The 22,985-nt window shown below is 46.3% G+C and overlaps 1 protein-coding gene across 5 annotated transcripts in view; it reads right to left on the minus strand.

The window, feature by feature from the left end:
- Window positions 1-20,898, minus strand: part of TAGAP (T cell activation RhoGTPase activating protein) — a 45,733-nt gene extending 24,835 nt beyond the window's left edge. For 2 of the 5 annotated variants that reach the window (XM_030945516.1, XM_030945515.1), the window contains exons 1-2: window positions 20,826-20,892; window positions 13,060-13,148 (exon numbers count right to left, since the gene is read on the minus strand). Coding sequence is in view for 2 of the 5 variants with exons in the window: in XM_030945514.1 (XP_030801374.1) it covers window positions 13,060-13,148; window positions 20,521-20,571 (140 nt within the window). In the remaining 3 variants the exon portion in view is untranslated. Of the gene's footprint in view, window positions 1-13,059; window positions 13,149-20,520; window positions 20,638-20,825 lie in introns of those variants that run through there. The other 3 variants (XM_030945514.1, XM_030945513.1, XM_030945517.1) reach the window with 2 other exon arrangements.
- Between the last annotated feature and the right edge of the window lie 2,087 nt (window positions 20,899-22,985).

Consider the following 22,985-nt stretch of genomic DNA (forward strand, 5'->3'; position numbering starts at 1 on the left):
GAATGTAGGAGGAAAGTAAAAAGTCAGTGAAGTGCAGTGGCCTGACGGACCTGTAGGTGGGCTGGATGTTTTGCCTGTGAGAAGAGAAAGGGTGTTCAGGGGTCTTTGCAGTTTAACACTGTAGCAGCAAGTCTTTCAGAAAAGATGGTGTATTTTCTTCCCCAAGAATTTAGAGCTTAGGCTGACAATTTTAGCCAAGGAAAGCGTCTTTCTAAGAACCAAACCAAATTCTTTGGGTGCTGGAGAATGATCAAGGTCCCTTTCTCCAATACTGACAGGAAAAGGAAAATAAGTCTGATTTGTAGTGGTGCTTTTCTAAATATGCAGCACGATTACCTGGGCAGGAGGATGCCATCATCTTTATTACATGTATGAGCTACACAGAGTTTAGATGCATGCCGGCAGAACAGTTAGAGGAAAAAACAAAATAACCCCAAAACCTGACAAAAAAAACAAACAGCAGGTGCCAGGAACATCGTACTTCATAACATATTCTGTGCCTGCTAGGGTACAGAAAACCTTTCCTTCTGTTGCTACAAAGGAGATGTCCTGGTCCACTGGGCAAAAGCTTTGCTAAGAGTCACTAGTCAGATTGATTTACACACTAGATTGCAATGCATCCTGTTTACAGTGGCAGCATTTTCTGAATAATGGTCTACCATGTCCTAGATTCCTGATGCTTTTTTTTTTTTTCGAGGATAAAGAACTTTAAAACCATTGTTCCCCTCAGGGTGCCAGGTCTCCTCCATTTTTCTCTTTCCTGTGAAGCTTACAAAAAAAACCAAACCAAGAGCTGGGACCCTGAAATTAGCACTTTACCCAGCAAATGGGCTAGAGAAACATTTATGATATGTGAAGCAGATGAAATGCATTTAAATGTTGAACTTAATCTTTTATGTGCTGTGGACTTCCCTAGAGTTATGCTAGCAGCCCCCCTCACACTAAGACTGCCCAAGGAAATTCCCTTTCTGCCTTCAGTGTCTTCCTGAATGATTATATTTCAGTTTCTTCAAATTAAAGAGAGATAATGGCTCTCTCATTTCCATTTGTTTCAAAGGATCTGCTCATCAGATGGCATCTGAACCAGAGACTGTATTACCAGGATCTAAGTGGAGAAATTGAACCAGAAAAGTAGAGCTGGAGAAGGAGGAAAGCTGCCCATGGCTGAACTGCAGTGGGGAAGAGCAGTGGATATCAATGATTTCCTCAAGGTGAGCACAGATTTTATGCAAGTTGCTCTTCTGAAGTGAAAGCTTGTGCCCTTCATGTATATCTAGAAACATCAGATGGCTGATTTGAAACTGATTGATGAATGCTTAAGTGCTAGATTCATTGAAAAGTTGTCAAGCACTGGAACAGGCTGCCCAGGGAGGTGGTGCAGTCCCCATCCCTGGAGGTAATTAAAAGATGTGTAGATGGGGCACTTGGGGACATGGTTTTGTGGTGGGCTTGGCAGTATCAGGATAAGGGTTGGACTCAATGATCTTAGAGGTGTTTTCCAACCTCCGTGAATCTATGATTCTACAAAGAGTCAGTGGACTGTTTTGATAAGGAAGAGTTACTGTGTCAGTATGTTATGTATACATGGAAAGGCTGGGTTTATGGTGTGAGGGTGGGCATGCTTGATTGACTCTGCTGTTGTTGATCTCACCATCAGCATGATTATTATTGACCTTGCTTATTATAGCACAGGGCCTGGGCTCAGCCAAATCAGAGCACCCCAGGTGACACAGGGACCAGGTTCTGCCTGGCACAGCAGGTACCTGGGGTCTGTGCAAGGAGAAGGTTCCCAGCTTTTCAAACGAAGAACCTGCTACCAGTTCCCTGGGAAATGTTTTTATAACCTAAGCATAACAGCCTGGAGAGTTGTGCCCTAAGCAGGCTCTCTGAAGTTAGGATGTGGGCAGATCCCCTGGGGGCAGTGACATGCCCATTAGCAGGTCCAGGTTGATGAGCCAGGTGCTGAGGACAAAGCTGCAGCCGCTTGACTGTGCTGCTCCCCCAGAGACCTATCCGTATGTGAGCCTCCAGCAGGGCCAAAGTGGTACATTTGCTGAGGAAAAATAGGTTTTCCCCCACAAAATGAAGGGAAGATTGAAACTGTTTTAAAAATGACTTCTGCATTATGAAAAGTTTAACTGAACATAAAATTCTTTCACTGAAAAAATAGCATTTCTTCAGCTGAACACCAGCTATTCAAAATGTGAGACAACTTCTTACACTTCTTCCAATTTCAGGACCAAAGTTCCCAGCAGCCTGCCAAAAATAAGATTTTGAGCAGCTGTTCTTAAGAAATCAAGCTCCTTTCAAGTTTCTTCTTCCAGCCAGCTCCAAAAATACTTGTTTGATTGGCTTGGCATGGGTCAGAAGCAGAGTTGCAAATTTACCCAGCTCACCGGTGGTTGGCTCAGCACGACTCCAAGCAGAGACCGACTTTCACTTTCAGTTTGGCTCTGAGCTCACTCGTGCAGAAGTTAAACTTTGAGAAATCCCCAAACACAAAGCCTAGCCACAGTACTACAATTAGTCAAGTGTAGGATTTTCCCATTGTCTGTTTATAACTGACTACAAGGTGTCTTGGGGTTTTTTGTTATTTCCCAAAAAACACTTTAAATGGGGGGTTTCCGGAATTATTTTTAGGTATATGAAGAAAAGAAAATATAAGATCTAAGAAAATCTATTTTATTTTATATTTATGAGACATCATCAGTAGAGTTACTGATATTAGCAAAGGGGAGATAGTTTCTCATTGCTGGGTTTCTGGGAAGCTGTGATCCAGGGTCACCATGGGTCAAAACTTACAACTGTGGAAAACCTGGCTGGCTGGCTGGCTGGCTGGCTGTAGTTAAATATTCCTGCTTGCCTAAGAAACTGAGGAATTGTCTCTCTAGATGCATCTTGGATAGGTTTTGTCCCTTTAGATGCTTATTCTTTTGCCATCCTGAAACCAGGCCTTGATTTTTGCAATGAAGCTCTGGAAGTGACACATCAGAGTCATGTTCTGAGTTGGAAGAAGGGCCAAGGGTGAGATCTGGCCTGGGCCTTACAGAAAAACACTTTGAAGAGGATGGTGAAAACTATGCTTAGGTGAGGACTGCAGGATGAGGAAATGTCTATCAGAAGAAACACATTCTTCTTTTCTCCTTAGGAAAACAGGTAACATGAACACATAGGTTCATCCACAAAGCCAGGAGATAGTCCATTAAATCATCTAGTCTGGCTGCATGTCCACACTGGAATTTCATCTGGTTAGTGTTGGAGTGAACCCAGCCAGCAATGTGTGATTTACTCTGATTGAAACTTCCCCAATGGCTAATTGACAGCATGGTTATTTTCACCTTTTATTTTTCCCAGTTTGCACAGCTACCTCTTCTCCTAATACCAATTTCACCTACTTCCAAGAGCCCCATCTTGCAGTTGTTTCCCCTACAATAACACTCCCACACAAACCCAAATCATCTTCTGATCTTCTTTTTACATGTTACCTAGGCTAATATCCTTCAGATTCATTCTGCGTGGCTTTCTCAAACTCTTCCGCAGTTTTTAAGGGATCTTTCTACAGTTTCATCAAGTTTTCAAATGGTTTAAAAAACTCAGACACCAATATGTCAGACATCCTTCAGTCCCACTGTTTCAAACAGTTTTCTAATTTAAAATTAATCTTCTTATTTCTGTTAATTGCTTTGTATATACCCAAAGGCCACATCAAGCTTTGAGTAAATAAAAGCTTCATTAAAAGTGGTTGTCTGAGTAATAAATATCTGAAAGATGCTTTGAAACAAGTTACCTGTTCCAGTTTCCATCATCCACCTTAATTAAAGCAAGATATGGACCATGGACACCCAGAGGATAAAAGAGCTCTGCTATTCCTTAGGAGAGCTGAGGCCAGGTGCCATGGGCCATGCCAACACTGGTGGACAGGTCTGTCCAGAGGTGCTGTGGACCTTTGGCTGCAGGAGAGGTGGTGACATCTTTCCCATGACTCTGGGGATGCCAGGATTCTCCAAAACTTTATACCTGCAGTCTCAAGGAAACCCAAATTCATACCCTAGCAGAATAATGTTGATAAAACTCCTGTATACAGATACAGAGTGTAGAGATTGACTCACAGAGTAGACATCCTTTTGACCAAGAACATTTTTAAGGGCTTGCACACAGTGGGTGCACAGTGAGGACAGGATTAAGGCATCCTCCTGGATGAGTTCTGTGGGATCAGACAGTACAAGAGGCTTGGCTTCAGAAATACAATAGTTGACTACATGTATTTATATATATATTCTGTTTATACTGTTTACTAGGAAATTATACTGTTTGCTAGGAAATAGATGCAATGAGTTTGGTTCAAATTCCTCCTCCTAGCCAGAGGTGGGCAACTCAGCCTCCATTTTGACATTAAAGTAAGTGGAATGTTGCTTTTATGGCTGTGACAGATTTAAAATTAAATAGTCCACCCACTGATGTATGAGTGTTGCATGGGAAGCATCAAGTCATACTTTATCCTCCCCTGGGAGCTCCTCAAGTCACTCGCTTTTCACTGGATGCTTGAAATCTAAGCAACTGCTATTTTTTTCATGTGCCAAAACCAGCAGCATTTCCTCAGGTCACACCTTTATGGGATTCATTAATTTCCATGCCCATGTCTCTTCTTATTAATCCACCAATATATGTGGAGCAGTAGAACTCCTGTGACTGCACCCCAGCCCTGGTCCCTTCAGTGCCTGGATTTTAAAAGGTCTAATTGTAGGCTGGAGGCCTGCCACTTAGTTTTCCAGTAGGGGACAATAGGAAGTGACTGCTGCCTGGGATGAGAGAGGAGAAGAGGATGGGGTTTGAGACTCTAACAGGTCTGTGTTGCCACATAAAACCCAAACACCTGGTCCTGTCTGCAGTATACCAGGGCCCTCCATTGGCTTGGGTGGCCTACAGACACCTGCACTTGCAGGAGTGGAAGAAAGAACATTCACCTCTGCAAGCTGCGGGCTCCTCCATGGCTGCAAATCCTCAAGTGAACTGGGCTGAGACCAACTGAGGATCTTGTGCCTTCCACTCCGCCCTCTCTCATGCAGGGTTAAGAAGTGCAGATGTATTTTCTATCTCATTTACACCTGGTTCCCATACCAGGTAACACTCAAATCTCCAGGGACCTCAAAGAGAGCAGAATCAGAGTGAGACACAGTGTGAAGCACACCTCCAAGGCGTAAGAAGGTTCTCCTTCAGCAGCCAGCTGGTTTCATCTGCCTGTTGCCTGCCTAGCTCCCTCTTCCCCTGCAGGGCAGGTGACATGGTGACGTGTGGAATGAAAAACACAGATGATGCTCCACTAATCCCCTTCTCTCGTGCAACAAGAGCGCACCCACACACACACTGCTTCCTCTCCTGCCCTTGCTTGCTGTGCCAGCTGAGTGCTAGCAGGGAGCTCAGGAGTGCCAAGAACTGCAAAGGTTTTGCTGCTTTGGTTGACATTTAACTATTAACCAATTTTGTGGAGACTGAAAGGAAAGGTGCTGCTTGTGGGAGGTGATGTGTAGAAAGGAGAAAGAGTGGGAGTAGCAAGTGTCATCCAGTAAGAGCTGTCTGAGCATGTTCACGCATTTTGACCTTGGCTGTCTTAAGGACAGAGCCCTTCTGGGTCCCTCACAGCCATGTGAGGCTACAGGCACCCATGTGTGGGCAAACCTGGGAGCTAAGTATTCCTGGGCCTGGTTAGCAGGAGATTGCCTGGCAGTAGAGGTACTGCATAACTGTGTGACTGAACTTAAAAACCCTGCCAAATGTGAGACCACAGGCAGAGAGTGGGAGGAAACCCTCTGGTTCCACTCTTTCTGGTGACATCATGGCACAATTCGAAGTTGATCTCCAAACAAACCTGGAGACACCTCACCTGATGACATGAGACTTGCCTAGCTCTCCTAGCTTCAATAAACACCAAAGACTCCCTGTCAGGGAATGGGCACTGCTTCAGACACACCTGAGCAAGGGAAGGATGAGTGTCATGTAGCTCAGTTCAGCCCTGGTGCTTCTCACAGCATTGAGATGGCCCTGCAGCCCATTGTCTTTCCTGACCTCAAAGGTGCCCACTGACACTGTCATAAGTAGGCTGCACAAAGACACGCCAAGTGCCTTTGCATTGAAGAACAACAGGACTCAGCTCTCATCTGCTTTTCATTCACCCATAAATCTCAGTATTCCTCCCTGGGAGGATGCTGAGGAGGACAACAAAGTGAATTGTTTCTGGGCATGCAGGAAATCATGTGGGACTGGAAGTAATGTGGAAAAGGAAAATTCCAGGTTTTCCTAAGCCTGAAACATTTAGTCTGGCTTTGTTTTGGCTTTAGCTTGGAATCCCACCTAGGTCAGCTTGGGGCACTGGAGCGGATCTATGCAGATTTGCAATGTCCTTTCATGGCTTGAAGTGGAGAAGGGAGCTAAAGAGACCAGGGCTGCACTGCTGGCACAGCTGGGCCCTGCCCATACCCTGGGCTCAGGGCAGAGGGTGGTTCTTCACAGTGTCCTCACCTGGTGACTGGGGAGATGCTAAACACTGACCATGGCAATACTGGCCTGGTTCTGTGGTGACCTGGCATGGGGCAGTCCACATTTTTGCTGTCCAAGGCTATCATCCTGCCAAGCAAAGGAGACCTTATCCAAGCTGCCTGCTGGGGCTGTCCAGCTTGTGCCAGTTTCCAGATGGTGTCAAGATGCTGCTGGCAAGGGTTGGCTGGCCTGGACCGAGCTGTGCTGTGCTAGGAACCCCTGAGCAATTTCTGAGAAGGACAATCCTGTTTGAGTGATGGGGGAAAGTCCTTGACAACAACATGTTTGCTAACAGAGCAGGTGCCCTGGTGAGCCCCAGGAGACCTTTGGGGCTGCCTCATTCTGCAGAGGATGGGAGGGTCCTGGATGGAGGCTCTGGAGTGCCCATGGTGCCAGTGGTCTGTGTGTCTGGCACACTGCTGGCTGTGCTGCCCAGCCTGCAGCAGCAGCAGGGGGAGATGGCAGGCATGAGTGTCAGCCTGGGGACACCCACAGTGTGTTTCCTTTCCAGCAGCACACAGGATGTTAGCTGTCATGGGTGCTCATTATCTCGCAACGTGATGCTCCCGATTTCCCTCAGTGCGTCTTTCGGTTTAAGGCTCTCTGCTCAGACGCAGTTTTTAACAGGGTCACAGCACTGAAAGCCCCCATACCTCTGAGGTCATCTCTAGGTGCAATTTTTTTTAATTGTAATGAAGAACCCTGTATTCTACTAGCATCCCATGAGCACCACTGGCCATTTATGGAGTTTGTCCAGAGGGCTGCAGTGCTGATGGACTCAGCTAAGTCCTAGGCAACATTGCACATGCTGCTGCATGTTCCTTGTGGCATGTCGATAGGAATAGCTCTGTGTGTGCAGAAAGGTCATGAAAACCTCAGAGTTTCATTTAGAAGTAAAATGAAATTATTAGCTGTTTAGAGATGAGCTGGTTATGACTGAGGCTTGGACACATAATAAAAGTTTTACTGTTTTTAACAAGATGTGTTGGTGGAAGTACAGATTCTGCCCTGCATGGAGGAGCTGTTCAGGTCAGCATCTGTGAGGGCAGCAGCTGCTGCCCAGTCCTGGGTGTGGCTTCTCACTGGCCACCTCATGAGCACTCTGCTCCCACCAATCTGCAGGTGAAACAGAGCGAGTTCTCCCAAGTTTATCTCCAGTGGGAAGTCTCCAGCTTATTTCAAGCCCCATCATGCAGCACTGTAATACAGAAATAACAGAGCTGGTACTACAGCGCCCAGCAGCCTTTGCTGCTGTTTGTAACCCCCAGACAGGGAATGGTGTTAAGTGGGAACTGGGCAGTGATACCTGAAGACCCTCCAGTCTTTTTAAAGCTATGTGGATGCCTTTATGGACATCTCTGGTCACACGGCTGCATGGGCTCTGCAGGCCATCCTACTGTGGGCTGATCCCTGGTGGGACACATTCCCAATTCACCCCACTGAACTCTTCTGATCAGAGCCCACTGGCACTGCTCCTGGAGTCACACATGTGTTTGTGGCAACATCAGCCAGTGTCGGGGCAATATTGTTTCAAAACATATTTACTTCCCATGTTTTTGGAGTTTATTAAATACATTTATGTTGCAGCTTTCATGAAATTGTAATTTATCAAAAGCACAATGGAGAATCACAGGCCAAGTTTCTAAAGCTCACATTAAGTTAGGTCATGGGTAGAAAAAAAGTTTAAAGATCTCTACCAACAACAATGACATATTTTTCCCAATGAGAAACTTTTTTGTTTGGGTGATATTTTCAGTGTTACTTTTTTTCAACACAAATGTAACTTTTCCAAAGAAAGCAGATATATATTATTCTATCATAATGTCAACCAGCCTCTGTGTTTCTCAGCAGTACAATTTCTATGAATTGTTTTGAACCAACCCACATGAGAAGCTGGACACATTATTCTGTGTTTATAAATAGGTCTGTTTTCACAAAACTCTTTCTCAAGGAAATTACTCTTAATAAATATGAAGTACTTTCACTTATTACTTGTATTATAAAAAGAGAGGGATCCTGCATGGATCAGAGCCCTGTTATCCTAAGAGTTAATAATAAGACAAATCTTGCCCTGATAAAAACCTCATCTTTTGAGTTTGCTCAGGTCTCTGCAGTCCTTGATTGTCTTACGCCTACCTCCAAATTAATCATCCCCATCCCTCTGTTGAGTTCTTAACTTCTCCATTCCTCACAATATCATTATCCTTATGAGGAAAGGCAGCATCATTCACCCTGTGTTACAGATGGGGACTTGTGGTGCAGAGGTGAAATGTCATGCTGAAAGTTGTCTGAACCAGAGCAGGGAGTGGATGCCCACTCTTCCCCTAAAAGCAGCACCCTGACTGCTATGCCTCCATTCAGCTGGTCCTGTGATAGTACTACATTTTTGTTCCTTAATTTCCCATTGGTCACTCTATGAAAGAAAACTCACAGTATGTTATCAGCTGGTTACACAAGAGAGCTAAAACATTTAGCTACTATAAGTGCACAAAGGGTGAAAAATAAAGCTAATAAAAGTGAATGAAAAGCAAAAGTGAAGGGCAGGAGCCGTATAGCTGCCAAGGAGTCGTGGGAGGGTATGGAAAGGAAATCGAACCTTCAAGCTGACCCATAAAACTCCATGGTGTTACCAGCAACCTCACTGATTTCACCTTCAGAGATTGTGTTTTGCAGTAACCTTCATTGACACCTGCCCACTTTAGTTCTGTGGCCAGCCAGAAACCTTCCTACCTCCCCTAACCACAGCCTTCCACACCAGGGTCTCTGCTGTCAGCCCCCAGGCTCTGCATGACTCACCCCCTCTGCATCTCTGCACACACTTGCCTGAGCTTTCTCAGTTTGCCATGGCAAGAATAAAAAGGCAAATAAATGGGGTTGCATGATGACAGGAATCACATCTTCAGTTTTGGTACAGGATCCAGAACCTCTGAAGGGGAGTTCAGCACATGCCGTGCCTCCCTGCTTAGACCTGGCTGCCTGGGCAGGAAAAGGAGCAAGGGTAACACAGAAAAGACCACACAGAGCACAAGCTCTCCCACTCCTTGTTCTCCCAGTGTGAAGAACCCCCCAAAAAGATGCAGTGCTACCTTCATTATCAGGTGGGAAATCAAGAGAGTCATTAGTTAAATTACTTTCCCAGTTTTCACACTAAGGGCTGCAGATAAGACTTTCTTCACTTTCCTGAAAGACAGTGAAGTGCTGCTTCAGTACACTGCTCCTCTCAGCTCCTGCAACTGCGTCTGCAGTCATGGCAAGGGTTAGTCTGTGTCCACTGATACCTCTAACATGACATCAGTGGAAATCTCAGTGAAAAACCTGTGGGGTAGGAATCCTGCCCCTATGAATATTTGAATAGGGTGCACGTTAATTAATGTCTTCCCTGTCAGGAGTGGGCAATCAAGATAGCACCAAATGAGCAATATGCAATCTCACCTTCACAGGTACACAAGATATCTGGTACAAATTAAACATCAATTCTCAGAAAATATCCTCTACACATCCCAAGGAATAAGTTTCTTTAGGGTCTCAGTTTGCTATGGAGGCTGTTTCCTTTAAAGCAAAAGATTTGCCTTATATACTGCCTGAAGTTTGTCATTGGTAGTTTTCCAACATAAATCCAAAGCATTTCTGATCGGCCTGTTGGTTAATACCCAGAAAGTAAGCACAGGATTATGCTTATGTTACCTTTTCCTAATGCTACTGATAATTTCTCAATAGGTTCAGAAACCAAACACTTCAGTGACTTTTATCTCATGAGCCAACTCCTCATGCATTGTCTGGGTCTGCACTGGTTGATTAGAATATAACCTGCATGCTATTGCAATAAGAAATTGGTTTGAGGGCTGGATGATACCAGTTTCTAAACCATTGAACCTGCAGGATGAATAAATTCATCAATTTTCTGGAAATTACTAAAGGTTCAGTCCTGCCAATCACCTGCATTAACGCAGTCTAGTTGTTTGTGAAGTTCCAAAGGGGAAAGAAAAAAATCACATTTAGACTGAGAACAGTCAAGACTGGACGGTTCAGAGTTTGGCAACCAGCTCACAAAGGCTATTGCTGCCATGTGAAATTCATTCTCACTTTATAGTGGCTACGCAGGACAGTGTTCCAGTAAGTGCTCCATGGCATATGCATAGCTTACTGCCTGCACAGGAAAAAATCAGGGAATATTCCATCTGTGACTGCTCTCCATCCTAAAAGGTGATAGCTTCATGAAGGTGGGTTACTTGTAACAATTCCACCTTCCTGCTGTGAAGTGTAATAGAGGCTTTTCTTTTTATGCTTCTCTAGGTGCAGGGGCTTTAAACCATGTCTGCAGACAGCAAGTCTGGAGTGTTGCCCAAGATGACAGCATTTTTTGAGACACAATTGACATTTTTTGTTTCAAGGCTGATTAGATTGTGCTGATCACAGACACTCAAAAAATCACTTTCCACAGGGCTTTGTGGGCCTTTTCCATTGCTTCACGTCACAGTGAAGCCACCAGTGGCTTGGTCACGGGCTGTGAGCTCTTAGGGAGGGACTGTGTGTGCAGCACAAAGGAAGCTGGGTCTGACCTGACTTTCACAACTTTCTTCTGCACCTCAGAGGTTTTGTGTATTCATTGACTCCAATGTATTCAGTAGAAATGATACTTAATTTTGTAAGATGAGCTGATTCAAGGCCTTGATGGCCATTAGTGCTGTGAGGCAGGTGCTGATGAATAAATTGGGGCTCTGTCCAGGCTACTGGGATTAGCACAGCTCGAGGGATAGGCTAAGCAGGCAGCCACCCACAGGAGCAAAGAGTGTGAAAACCATCACAGCTCTCCTGCCCACACTGTCTGGAGAAGGATGTGTAGGCAAGGCTCAGAACAGAGGGAGGTGGCAGCTACTGCTGAACCACTGCTTGGAGGAGCAAAATTAGGGGCTGGCATGGGCTGCAAATTAGCTGATGGCACCAGCAACAATGTGGATTAGACCACTGAGAATGCCCTGCAGAAGCTCTTGGTAAATGCTGCCTCCTGCAGAAATGAAAGGGAGGGCCCATACTAAGCATGAAGTGAGGATGAGGCACTGGGACAACTTTCCTGCCTAGAACACTCTGTTTTCATAGACAGATGTCCAAAAACCAAAACCAAAGGCTGAAGGATGGAGGAACTCAGGGCTGGACAAGGGGCACAACTGCCCCTTCAGCTGATCACCCCTATCACCAGCTAACATAGGGATGCTGCTGTCTCCTTCCTACAGCGACATTAACAGCCCCTTTTTCCTGCAGGTGTCTGGAGTTTGTAGCTATTGTGGGGAGGAGGGTAGGGTGGGGTGTGTGATAGTATTTTTCACTCGTAACACCTACCAAATTATGGCATCAACAAAAACAGAGCAGTGAGTCCTAGGCCCTCGTTCAGTATTTGAGTTCCTCCTGTCCTCCTGGGCTGTAGGATGATTCTGGGCTCTGAGATGGAGCCATATGGGAAGCCAGGAGGCGTCACACAGAGCCACTTCACAGACTTCAATCAGGAATGTTTCCGGCAAAAGAAAATGTGTTAAACTCAGCCGTTCTCACAGTCTGACAGCTCCTGATGTTCATGTCAAGAAATGAATGCAAAAAAATGTGCTCTTGCTGAACAGAGACATAACTGCCAAATAATTAATGAGAGCTCACACAGCACAACTTGTCCCTTCCCCATGCAAGGAACACTCAAGGCCGTGAATTTTTGAAAAATGAGAACCCAAGATATTGGCACCCTTTCTGCCTTTCTCCTGGAAGATTTTTTTGTAACACATAATGAGCCCACTTGCAACACCACCATGCCCAGTTAGCAGAGCTGTTTGACTAACTGCACTGGGTTTATTCAAGGGGAAATCAGGGCATTGAGGTGAAATAGCTGCAATTCAAATAACAGTGTTCTGCTCATTGGAAATAGTTGAATCAAGGAAGGAGGCACTGCCACTAACATCAGCAGGCTTTTCCCATTGGTTTGTGTAGGTAAGTCATGACGTAGTGAAATGAGGCAATAAATGCTATCACAACCAACTCTTCTGCCTGTTTTGATGGCTTTGCTATCCAAAAGAAAGAAAAACAGGAGGAAAACAAAGAATCAGGATGCACCAATGAGAAACTGCCAATGGGGGCTTCTCAACAGCACTAGCAGAAGCTACTGGCAGTAATATGAACAAGGAGCCAGCACTGGCAACCCTTGGCACAGAGTGGGAGAGATGGAGGGAATAGGCTTATCTCCTGCTGGGCTTGCACAGGCCTGGTGGGAGGGCGAGAAGAGCAGCTGGATGCAATACCAGGAAGTGCAGTTCCCACCACCTCTCCCATCCATCCCATCTACACCAGCAGCCCCCACTACAGCCAGGACTCTGCCAGCTCAGCCACCCCAGGCACCATAGGTACACTCCCACACCTGCAACTCGCCTGGGGTCCTGTAGTGCAGGACACTGACAGCAGAGCCCCATGACACATGCATGGGCAAGCCAAGGTGTATCACCTTGCTCCTGGGCATCAAACACCTGTGCAGCCACTCAATGTACCTACCTGGCTGAAGGTAGCCATGGCTTGCTCAAACCTTTGCTGAATAAGAGTGATGGTGCTGAACACCGGCGGGAAGGAACAGTCTTGAGGGGCTGAAAACAAGAATAAGTTTGTCATCAGTTTCCATCCTACAAAGCTCCCACAAAGGTGAGGGATTTGAGCATTTATAGGAGTCATTGCTACAAAATGTGTATGGGAGGAGAATATGTGTCTGTGCTCTTAACTCCTGGATGTTGCCAAATTTCCCCCCTGAGTGTGAAGGCTCCAAGCCTCACGGTGGTCGGCACAACAGCTTCTGTCACACAGGGCCAGCTCAGCGCGGGGGCACTGGCCAAGGCTGGTGCACAGCCACAGACTGGGGACAGAGCCCTGGGGCCACCAGCTGAAGCACCCCAGCAGGTGCCTGCCCCACCTGGGGCAACCTTGGCACCAGTGTCTGCACAGGGGCTGCTCAACCCGGGCTCCTTTTACAGGGAGTGGGGAGACATGGACACTTGCAGGGCACCGTTCTTCCTTCCCCACTTCTGCAGCAGGCTTGGGAGAACAGGAGCCACGTCCTTTCCCAGAAGTGCCCACTTCTCTGTCCTGACTGTAAAAGGCCCTTGAACCAAAAGGGTTGGATAGAGACCTCCACACTCTGTAATGCAGGGTGTGAGGAGGCTGCACTTGGTGAGCCCACCATACAGAGGCAACCAAGCTGGTTTCAATTAGAGGTGGGTAAGCTGCCTCCTTCAAATCCACAGGGAAGCTCCCAGCCTCTTGAAAATAAAATCCCTGCAATCTGTGCTTCGGGACAGCAGGTTCTGTGTGGCTGCCTGCCATCTGAACACAAGTATGAGTGCTAAGGAAAGAGTCTATTTTAGGAACAAGTGAGACAACAGAGGAACATCAGAGGCAAGAAATGGCTCCTTGCTGCCAAGTGTTGACATCAGGCCAATAAAGGGCAGGTTACTGCCCTTTTGGGAGGATGCCTGTCTTATTAAAGTTGTAGTTACAGAATTTTTTTAGATACTTGGAAAGCAGGGTGATATATTTACAGAGAACTTTCTGAACATTTGGCCATATTAACTGAGTGGAAAAGGAATGATTAAAAACACCATCTGCTTTTTAGTGAACTTTGTTTCAAATTCATGAGAATTTAATCAGCTTTAACCTCTAACTCTTGATTTTTGCTCCTGAAAGTATGTTAGCAGCATACTACCCCATGCAGTATACAAATGGCAAACAAGCCCTGCTGGTGAAGTCTGCAGATCTCCTCTACCACAATCTCACCAAGTCAGTGCAAAGCAGCCCAGCACAAAGGGCAGGCACCTGCACCACATGGAGCAGAGCTGGAGGCATCATGTGCTCCCTGAAGGTGTCTGAGACCCTGAGAAGGGTGACAGGGAGCCCAGCTAGCTGAGGCCACCCCATGGTGCCATGGCCCATGTAAGCCAAGCAAATGCACTTTCCCAGAGGAGATGGGTGATATTCCTTGTTATTATCAGCAGAAAAAAAGTAAAAAAGCAGCAGCAGAAGTCACCTTGCTCTGGCTGCAGGGAAATAGCTGGCACGCATGGCCATGAAGCTGCAGCAGGACTGCACTGGGATACTAGAAAACCACTTCCTCCTGGCAACAGTGAAAGACAGGAGAGATTTGTATATTTACTCCTGGTTTATACCAGTTTGACACTGGTGTATTTATCCCAGTGTATGTGGGACCTTGTGTGACAGGACTAGGTGACACTGTTTCATGCCTGCAGGGGAGCTGGTTTCTGAAAGCAGTGCTTTCAGAAGCACTATCATGGTCCATGCCTACCTTTGACAAATACCTAAATATATGCAATCTGAAGTCAAAGAAATGAACATTGAAATTGCTAATTACATACATTATCAGAGCATCAAGTCTTTTCTAGGTACTGACTCATCATTACCAGAAGTTCTTCTGCAGGTGCTGCTCAGCAAAAGGTCAGTACATGACAAAGCCTATGTTGCTCTCACAGCAGTCACTGCTGAGCTCATGGAGTTAAATGTGTTTTGGAGAAAGGTTATCCTTCTAAGATCATCTTAAGATGTTGTAGCGTGTTGTCTTTATGTTTGAGCCCACTGGGACTCTGTCTCGGGAAAGTCCTCTAGCTCCAGTTGAAAATACCATATGCATGGAAGGCATGGTCTATTCATCATTGGTTTTGCAGTATCAGGATAAAACACCAGCCAAGTGATAAAGCAATGGAAATAGCTGCACCCTCCAGGGGAAGTGAGGATGAATCCTGACTCAGGCAGAGGCCCATTTTCTCCCCAGCTTATTCTGTTGTATCCTGAGCTCTGACCACACCGGCTTATAACACCATCAGTGCTGTCTGTCATCCTGCCTCCTTTTAAATCCACAAGGACTGTCTAGTGCAGACTCCCAAACAAGATGCCCTTGGGAGGGCAGACACTCATTTCTTAATCTGGTGCAATTTCTGAGAGGTTGGCCAGGACTCTTTTCTGAGCCCACCTAGGACCAGCCAAAAGGTACTGTCTGTGCAGAGCAGACAGGGAATGCTCGGGGAAATGCAACCCTGCCAGCACCCACCCAGAATGGGCATGGGGGTTACAGCTGGTGGCAGCAGGATACTCAGGATGCCTGGATTGATGTGTCACAGGACAGCAAGGAACAAGCTCTGCACTGTGGGGAAAAATTGTTTTGTTCCTCTCCCCAAATCAGTGTAAAGCAAATTATTTCTGTTAGTGCTATTCTTATGTTAACTCTATTGTAGAGTTACCACAATTTCATCTACCAAATGCATATAGACAAGATTAAATAAGCTGTATATTTCAAGTGATGTATGTATACACATACACACTTTGACACAAGTGAAAATATTGGACCTGATGTTCCTCCTCTCACTCCGAATACAAGGGACTTATTATTTGATTTATTGAACAAGGTAATGTCATGTCATGAAGAACAACTTTATTCCCCAGTGTTGCAGCTACTTTGGTGGAAAAATACTACATTTTTACTTAACACTGCAGCAGGTGCAGAGAGGACAAATTAACTTTGCCCTGTGTTCCAAGACCTGGGAGAATTTGAACACAGTTATGTCAGTATTCACTATCAATTACATCATACTTTCTCTCTTCAGGGGGTTTCCTCCACTTAACAGAAATCTTTTTTTGCTTAATGGAGGATATCACAGTTTCTGCCACAAGTTTAGCTCCAGCCCTTCTTACTCCTGCCTGTGACCTGTTCTCATTCTGAGGCACACAGTAAATAATGCAAGGATGTCATCTGCAGATGGCAGAATTTCAGGAGCACTCACTGGGAGCCATTTGCTCCAGGAAATCACCTACACACACCATGCAAGGGCTTCACCCCAGGCAAGGGCTTCGCCAGGCATCCACAAGGAGATCTGCCTGAAGACTTGACCATAACCAGAAAAACAGCAGGGAAAGTCTGAAAAGTATCCCAGTGCTCTGCACATTGTAGTGGGATATAGATTACTGAGGGTGCTCAACAACCCTTGCACCAAATTATTTCCTTTTTGCAACTGACACAAAAATCAAACCTCCTTTATTATCTCAAAGCACTCCACCAAAAACCCTGAAAATCCAGAGTTCAGTCATCCTTCCTCAGATGAGCTAACCACATCCTGCTGGTTTATAAGCACAAATGCATTGCTTGTCTTCACTCATTCAGAAAGCCTTTCAGAGTGTGTATACAGGGACATGATTTTGCCATCTGAAGAGATTTTTGGGTGGCCAGCTTCTTCAGCAAATAACAGCCAGTGCTAGCTGAAAACCAATGCCATTTCTAAAACCTTGGACTTTTGTTTCTTCATGACTTTCAGAAATGCCCTCACATCTACGAGCATGCTTCTACAGTCCTTAAGGGAAAACAAAAAGGCTCTTTGCCCTCTTCTACCACAATGGGTGAGAGTCCCTGTGAAAACAGCAAACTCATGCCCTTCTTCTCCCGAAAAAATCCATCAATGGCAGGAAGATTGAACGTGAACATCAGTTCACTTGAAGTGAACACTTAAACCAAAGACCACAAGACACTAAAAGCAGAAGAAGAGAGGACAGCCCAGAGGATTTCCAGGAGGTGTGGTGGCAGGTAAACCTGCCTTTCCTCGACCAAGTTTTCCCAGGGAACACAATGAAATTCCCAGGGACTTTCCCCAGTCATGACAGGTACATGCACATGCAGAGGAGGCGGGGGCAGGGGCAGTTGTGACCACCCCAGCAGATCAGGCTGCCAAAAAAGGGGAGGAAATGGGGCTTCTGAGGGCAATGAGTACTTTAAATGAGTTTTTTACTGGATCTCTTCCCACTTTTGTCTCTCACCTGAGGTCACTAGCAAGGAGGTGACAAGAGGTGTGAGGATGCCATCCAAACACTCTTCAAGACATTGGTTTTGCTGCACTGCCAAACCAAACCGCCTGCAGATGCCCCTGGTTTCATGGCTCAGGATATGCTTGTGTGAGCCAGTGCTGCTCATCTTGAGGCAGGGGTTTGCTCCCACTGGGAACATCCCTGGATGCTGCTGCCTTGAAGAGGGCAGGTGTTGAGCATGGCAGTACTATTTGTCATGGGCCAAAGAGGGTTCAGGGCTGGCTTTAACAGTTTATGTGTGATATTATAATTCACAGAGATTTTAGATAATTATGCTGCAGTGCCAGGCAACACTCTCAAGTGCTTCTTAATCCATTAATGCAGACAAACCCTGAATGGTGCATGCACTGGCCATTTCTGCAGCCAGTCCCACTAGCTGACATTTCAGATGAGCAGCCCTCTGTGAGTATTTCCCAGTGGCACACAGATGGGTGGCATTGTCTGGCTCCTTTGTCCTTCATGGACCAGGGCACCTCTGTACCCCCCTGGGATCTGTTGGGTGCTCTGCCGCCTCACTGCCCTCAGCAGTGCCCATGAGAGCTGCCCCGTGGATGTTCCCTTAGGCATTTGTTTGGCTCAGTCAAGCAGGCTGGGAAGGAACTTACAAATACATGCTAGAGGAGGATTTCTGGTCTTTGTTGTATCAGTGTGGGCAGAGTGGTCCCTCTGAAATAAGCAGCAGCAGCCAATTTAAACTAACCAACCCAAGGTGTGGGTCCAGGCTTACATAGAATAAACCAGACTGGAATTTGCCTTTATCTGGTCTACAGTAAAACTCTCTTCCAAAGCTACTTTGTGCCACTATCATCACTCGAATCAGTGCAGTTACTCTGGGCTTCTAACAACACAGCAATAAACAGATTTTTGTCTAAATAGGTTTAAAAGCTGACAGCCTGGTTATGGGGACTGATGAGATTTCCTTTATTGACTGTGCAATCAGTGTGATTTAGAGCCTCCACAGGGGCCTTGCTGAAGGCTCTCCAAGACCCAGCTGTGACAAATCCCCCCCCACAAGTTCTGCTGGGCACTGCTGCTGGACACAGTGGCTGTGGTTCTGGGACCTTGTTCCTCCCCCTCACCTTCCCACCCTCCTGATCCTGCCTTCCTGGTGTCCTGACCTCCCACGGGGCCAGTTATTTGTCTGGCATCACACCCCTGCCTTCCAAGGTAATAAATTACTGCGGGAAGCAGCTTTGCACTGGCCCTCATTAGCCACAAACCCTGCCGTCCCTTTTCCTGCCGCCCCATGCAATTCATGACTATCGGCAGCAGATACACATTTCTCAGGCTCCCAGGAGGACCCACAGGTCTGTGGCAGATGGTGCACCAGGCTGATGGATGCACAGGGCTGGGGGAGTGAGTCACCCTCCTTGCCCCTTGGGATCATGTCCCAGCAGAGCCTGGCCCTCCTTGTGATGCTCCATTCCTGTGCCATTGCAAGAGATTTGTGGATGTTGTTAATATCGAAAAAAGTGGGAGGTAAGGTGAAGAGCCTTTTTTGGTACCATCTTATTCCATTTCCAGAGGCCACTGTTATTTTGAAATAGCATCAGGCATAAGAAAAATAGATCCACAAAACTCAAAGTGAAGTGTCAAAGTGCAGCAAAATGGAACTATGTCCATGCTATAGGTGCAATTACTGGGACTGTGTTATGTCTAAAGAAAATAGCAATTTTTTTCAATGTATATTGAAAAGCTACTTTTTAATAAAGCTACGTAAAAATTGATCTTGGTGCCACCAGCATCCCAACATTCTCTGCTAAACAATCACCTGCTCTTTTATTTTTATTTCTTGTCTACTTTCTCACCAGAAACAGAAAAATAAAGAGTGGTTAAAAAGAAAGAAATGGGAAGAAGAGAGAGGAAAATACGCATATCTGAAACTTTCTTTTTTTTTTACAATGTTTCTACAAACAACTTTGAAGAAAATGTAACTATTATTTGTTTCTCTTTATTCCTCAACTCATTTTTGTTTTGGTTTAGTTTTTTAATGTAAACTCTTTCTTATTGTATAAAAAACCCATTTCTGCTAGCAGCCCTCATTCTGAAGAGCAGGAGGAACAATGGAAAACCAGATCAGCTGTCATGTAAAATGATAAACTTTTATATTTGGAAGCACTGAAGCTACCACTTAAGATCAACGCATCTCTGTGTAAGGGAGCCATGCAGAGAGCCCCTCGTTTTTTGCAGAAAAGTCTATATGTCAGAGCTAACAATGTCATGAAGAAACGTCACTTTTCAATGCAGAGATTCAGTCCTCGGCAATATTCTTTTTGTTTTCCAGCCAGCACCTCGCTCGTGTCTGAGGTCAGACTAAATGATGTAACGCTCCCTTCTGGCCTCGCAATCGATGGGCCGATGGCCGGGGCTTCTCTCCCTGCTGACAGCAGCGTCCGCTGCAGCTGAGACGCCCCTCGGGGACCAGGCTTTGGTCCTGGGCTCACACCACACTATCAGGTGCTATGGGACAGCGTTCACAGCATGCACTAAAGTGAAACATGCTTCTTACAATGATGTTAAACCTTTCCAGAACAACAACAACAACAAAAAATCTTAAAGTCTTCCCCTCACATAGATATAGCCAAGAAACCCACCAGCTTTATTTTAACCAATGTCCATTTACTCGTGGCTGAGTAAATGTTTGTTTTGTTTGTTCCGTTCTTCAAGACTGCTGCCTTAACACGGTGCCAGAGCAGTTTGACAGTGCAGTGCCATCGTCAAGAACTCTCTTTAAATTCCATTTCTGGCAAGAAGGGAAGAACTGCGCGTCGACCTGGCCTCTGCTCATCCGAACCTGCCTCCACCCCGCTCCCGTGACCCCTTTCTCGGGATGAGGAGAGCTCTGCGAGGCGGAGCAGGGACCACGAACCCCTCTGAGCCCAGCAGTCCGGCACCGGCCCCGTGCCCTGCGAGCGCATCTCCAGTGCGCCGGAAGGTTTGGGGTTTGCTTGTACCAGATTCAGGACCAGGCTCAGACCCCCGGCAGACCCTAAGCTATCTCTATGCCCGTGTCACCCGCAGCAGCAGCAGCCGCATCCCCTCTCACACCGGGAAGGAGCGCGGCTGCCCCGGCCCTGCCCCGCTCCGCGCCCGCCCCGCACTCACCGCCTCGGGCGCGGGGTCCCCGCTGCCGCCGCCTGCCTGCGACCCCGGCATGGCCCCGGGAGGCGCCGGAGCAGCCCCCGCTCAGGGGCCGAGTCCGGGTCCGCCTCGGGCGCGGAGCCGCAGCGAGTGAGCGGAGACCCCGCGCCGGCCGCCCCCGGCCCTCCCCGCCGAGGGAGGAGCCGCTCCCTCCCGCAGCAAACCCCGGGGGTCCGCGGGATGCCGAGCGGGCCGCGGGCAGCGCTTGCAGAATAAGGGGAGGCAAAAATCAATAGGCGAGGGGAGAAATGAAGTGAAAAGTGACTTACAAAGAGAAAACCCTTCGCGGGTTCTTCACACCAACCTTTCACAGTCAAGCCCTCCCTGCCTGGTTTATTCCTGAGGCAGCGTGGCAGGTATGAATGCAACATCGCAGGGTGTCAGACATAGCGAGCACCCGGGCTGGGCAACTTGCAGACGAAATTTGCGTCCATCAGGAATGAAGGGATGAGGTATGGGACCAAGTGGCATAAGGGCTAGGGGTCTGTGTCACTACTGGCTTGGATGTAAAGACTGTAATGCTCTCATCATCCGTACAAGTGTCCACTTAAGTTTTAGGACATTCTCATTGTCCTGGGCACAGGTTTGGGGAATCAGCTTTTTAATTCTGGTAAGAATGGCACAAAGCTCTTAAGAAACTGAGACTGGCTTTCTACTACCCAATGTTCTCCATATTCTTATTGAAATCTAAGTGACCCAAGTGCTGGGAAGTTTTATCACTTCAAAGTGGATTATTTCTTGTAAGATTTGCCTGTACTTAACCATCATATTTTACAAGTGACCTGTTCTCACTGAGTTGTGCTGCTTGGCAGCTAAATTTGCAGGATTTGTTTCAAGTAATGATGAATTGTCTCCAGATGGGACACTTGCTCTTGCAGTCTGGATTATGGTATTTTCACTAGGAAAAAAAGCATAGGAACTGCTCTTTCCCATGAGTAGGACAAATGTCCTGTCAAATCTGGGCTGGTTAATAAGAGCTCCAGTTTGTCCTTGAGGAAGGGGAGGGATAAATTATCACGTCCCTGACTGCTCACAAGGCACTCCTTAGGAAAAAAAAAAAAAAAACAAAACAGCAAAATACAGCGCCTTTCAAAACCACTCAGACCCCTTGAAAGGACAGGTAGATACAGATCCCTGCACTAAGTTGCTTCGAATGACAGCAGCTCTCCCTCTGCTTGTGTACAGCCAGCTGCTGCCAATCAGCCACCTAGTTCTGCCAGCATTTTCCTCCCTTTCCTGGTTCTGTGTGATTCAGGGATTTCTGGAGGGCTTCTTGGTTTGTTTGGGTTTTTCTTCTTGTATTTTTCAGCTTTATTACTGAGAACATCACTTCTACCAAATATTAACAAAACTTCATTTCAAGCTGCTGGGTCCGCTCTGTGACATCCTCTGGCAGCCTGCAAAAAATCAACAGGGAAATTACATGAGATTTGGCATCCTCACTGCAACTATTGTGAAGGCTCAGTTAAGCCCTCCAGGACATGAAATCAGGCCAGATTTTCAGGAAGTTGCAATATGTTCCTGGACAGCATGATCAGCAGTGATTGATTTCTGCATTTACAAATGTGTTTATTATTTTACATTAGCTCAAATTGGACAGATAAGAGACCTCCAGAGGAGTAAGAAAGACCATTGCTTTGCTGTTTAGATCAGAAATGTTTTCTGTATTGCTGCAAAGGGAAGAAATTTTTCTAAGCTCACACAGCATCTTGGGCAGGATGTTTCAGCATGTAAAATACTGGCTAATTTAAAGGTGACAGCTGAAGACTACAGTGAGAGAAATCAGAAATGCAAACATGGTCATCTTATTTCTTACAGTTCATATTTCTTTTGATACTTATGCTAAAAAAAGAAACAGTTTTGATCTGCACAAAGCCTCATATGTTTTAGCAGACTAAGATTAACTGGGATGCCTAATTAAAAGGCACTCACCAATTAAGATAATAAAAAACTGCTAATGAAATTCAAAAGAGACCAAGAAGTTAAAGAGACACATCCAAGAGCTTAGCAGGTTTTCATTTGCGGATACTTAAGGGGAAAAAAAAGGTGAAGATGCACTCTGGAACGCAGCCCAGTAAAATCAGAGCGAGTCTGCGAGCTCCTGTGAGCTTCATTACCAAAGGGCCTGCTGCTCACCAGCCCGTTTGCTTTTGCACTCCATCTGCCACGTCTTGTATGTACTGAGAGCCAGGCTCTGCTGCCATCGCTTGTGCTGACAGTTCCCCTCAGGTGTCCCCAGCAGCCCTGCTCCGACCACCTGAACAGTGCAGGACCTGTGCCAGCTCCCGGGTTTTCCCTGGGACTGGGACATTTCACTGACATTTGCTCAACACGGCTTTTTCTCCCTCCTGGAAGCTTTATGCAATACAGCAGCAATATTGTTGTTGTTGTTGTTGTTGTTGTTGTTTTTATTAACAATAATAACAATC

This window comes from Camarhynchus parvulus, chromosome 3 (genome assembly GCF_901933205.1).
Source record: "Camarhynchus parvulus chromosome 3, STF_HiC, whole genome shotgun sequence".
NCBI classification, from domain to species: domain Eukaryota; kingdom Metazoa; phylum Chordata; class Aves; order Passeriformes; family Thraupidae; genus Camarhynchus; species Camarhynchus parvulus.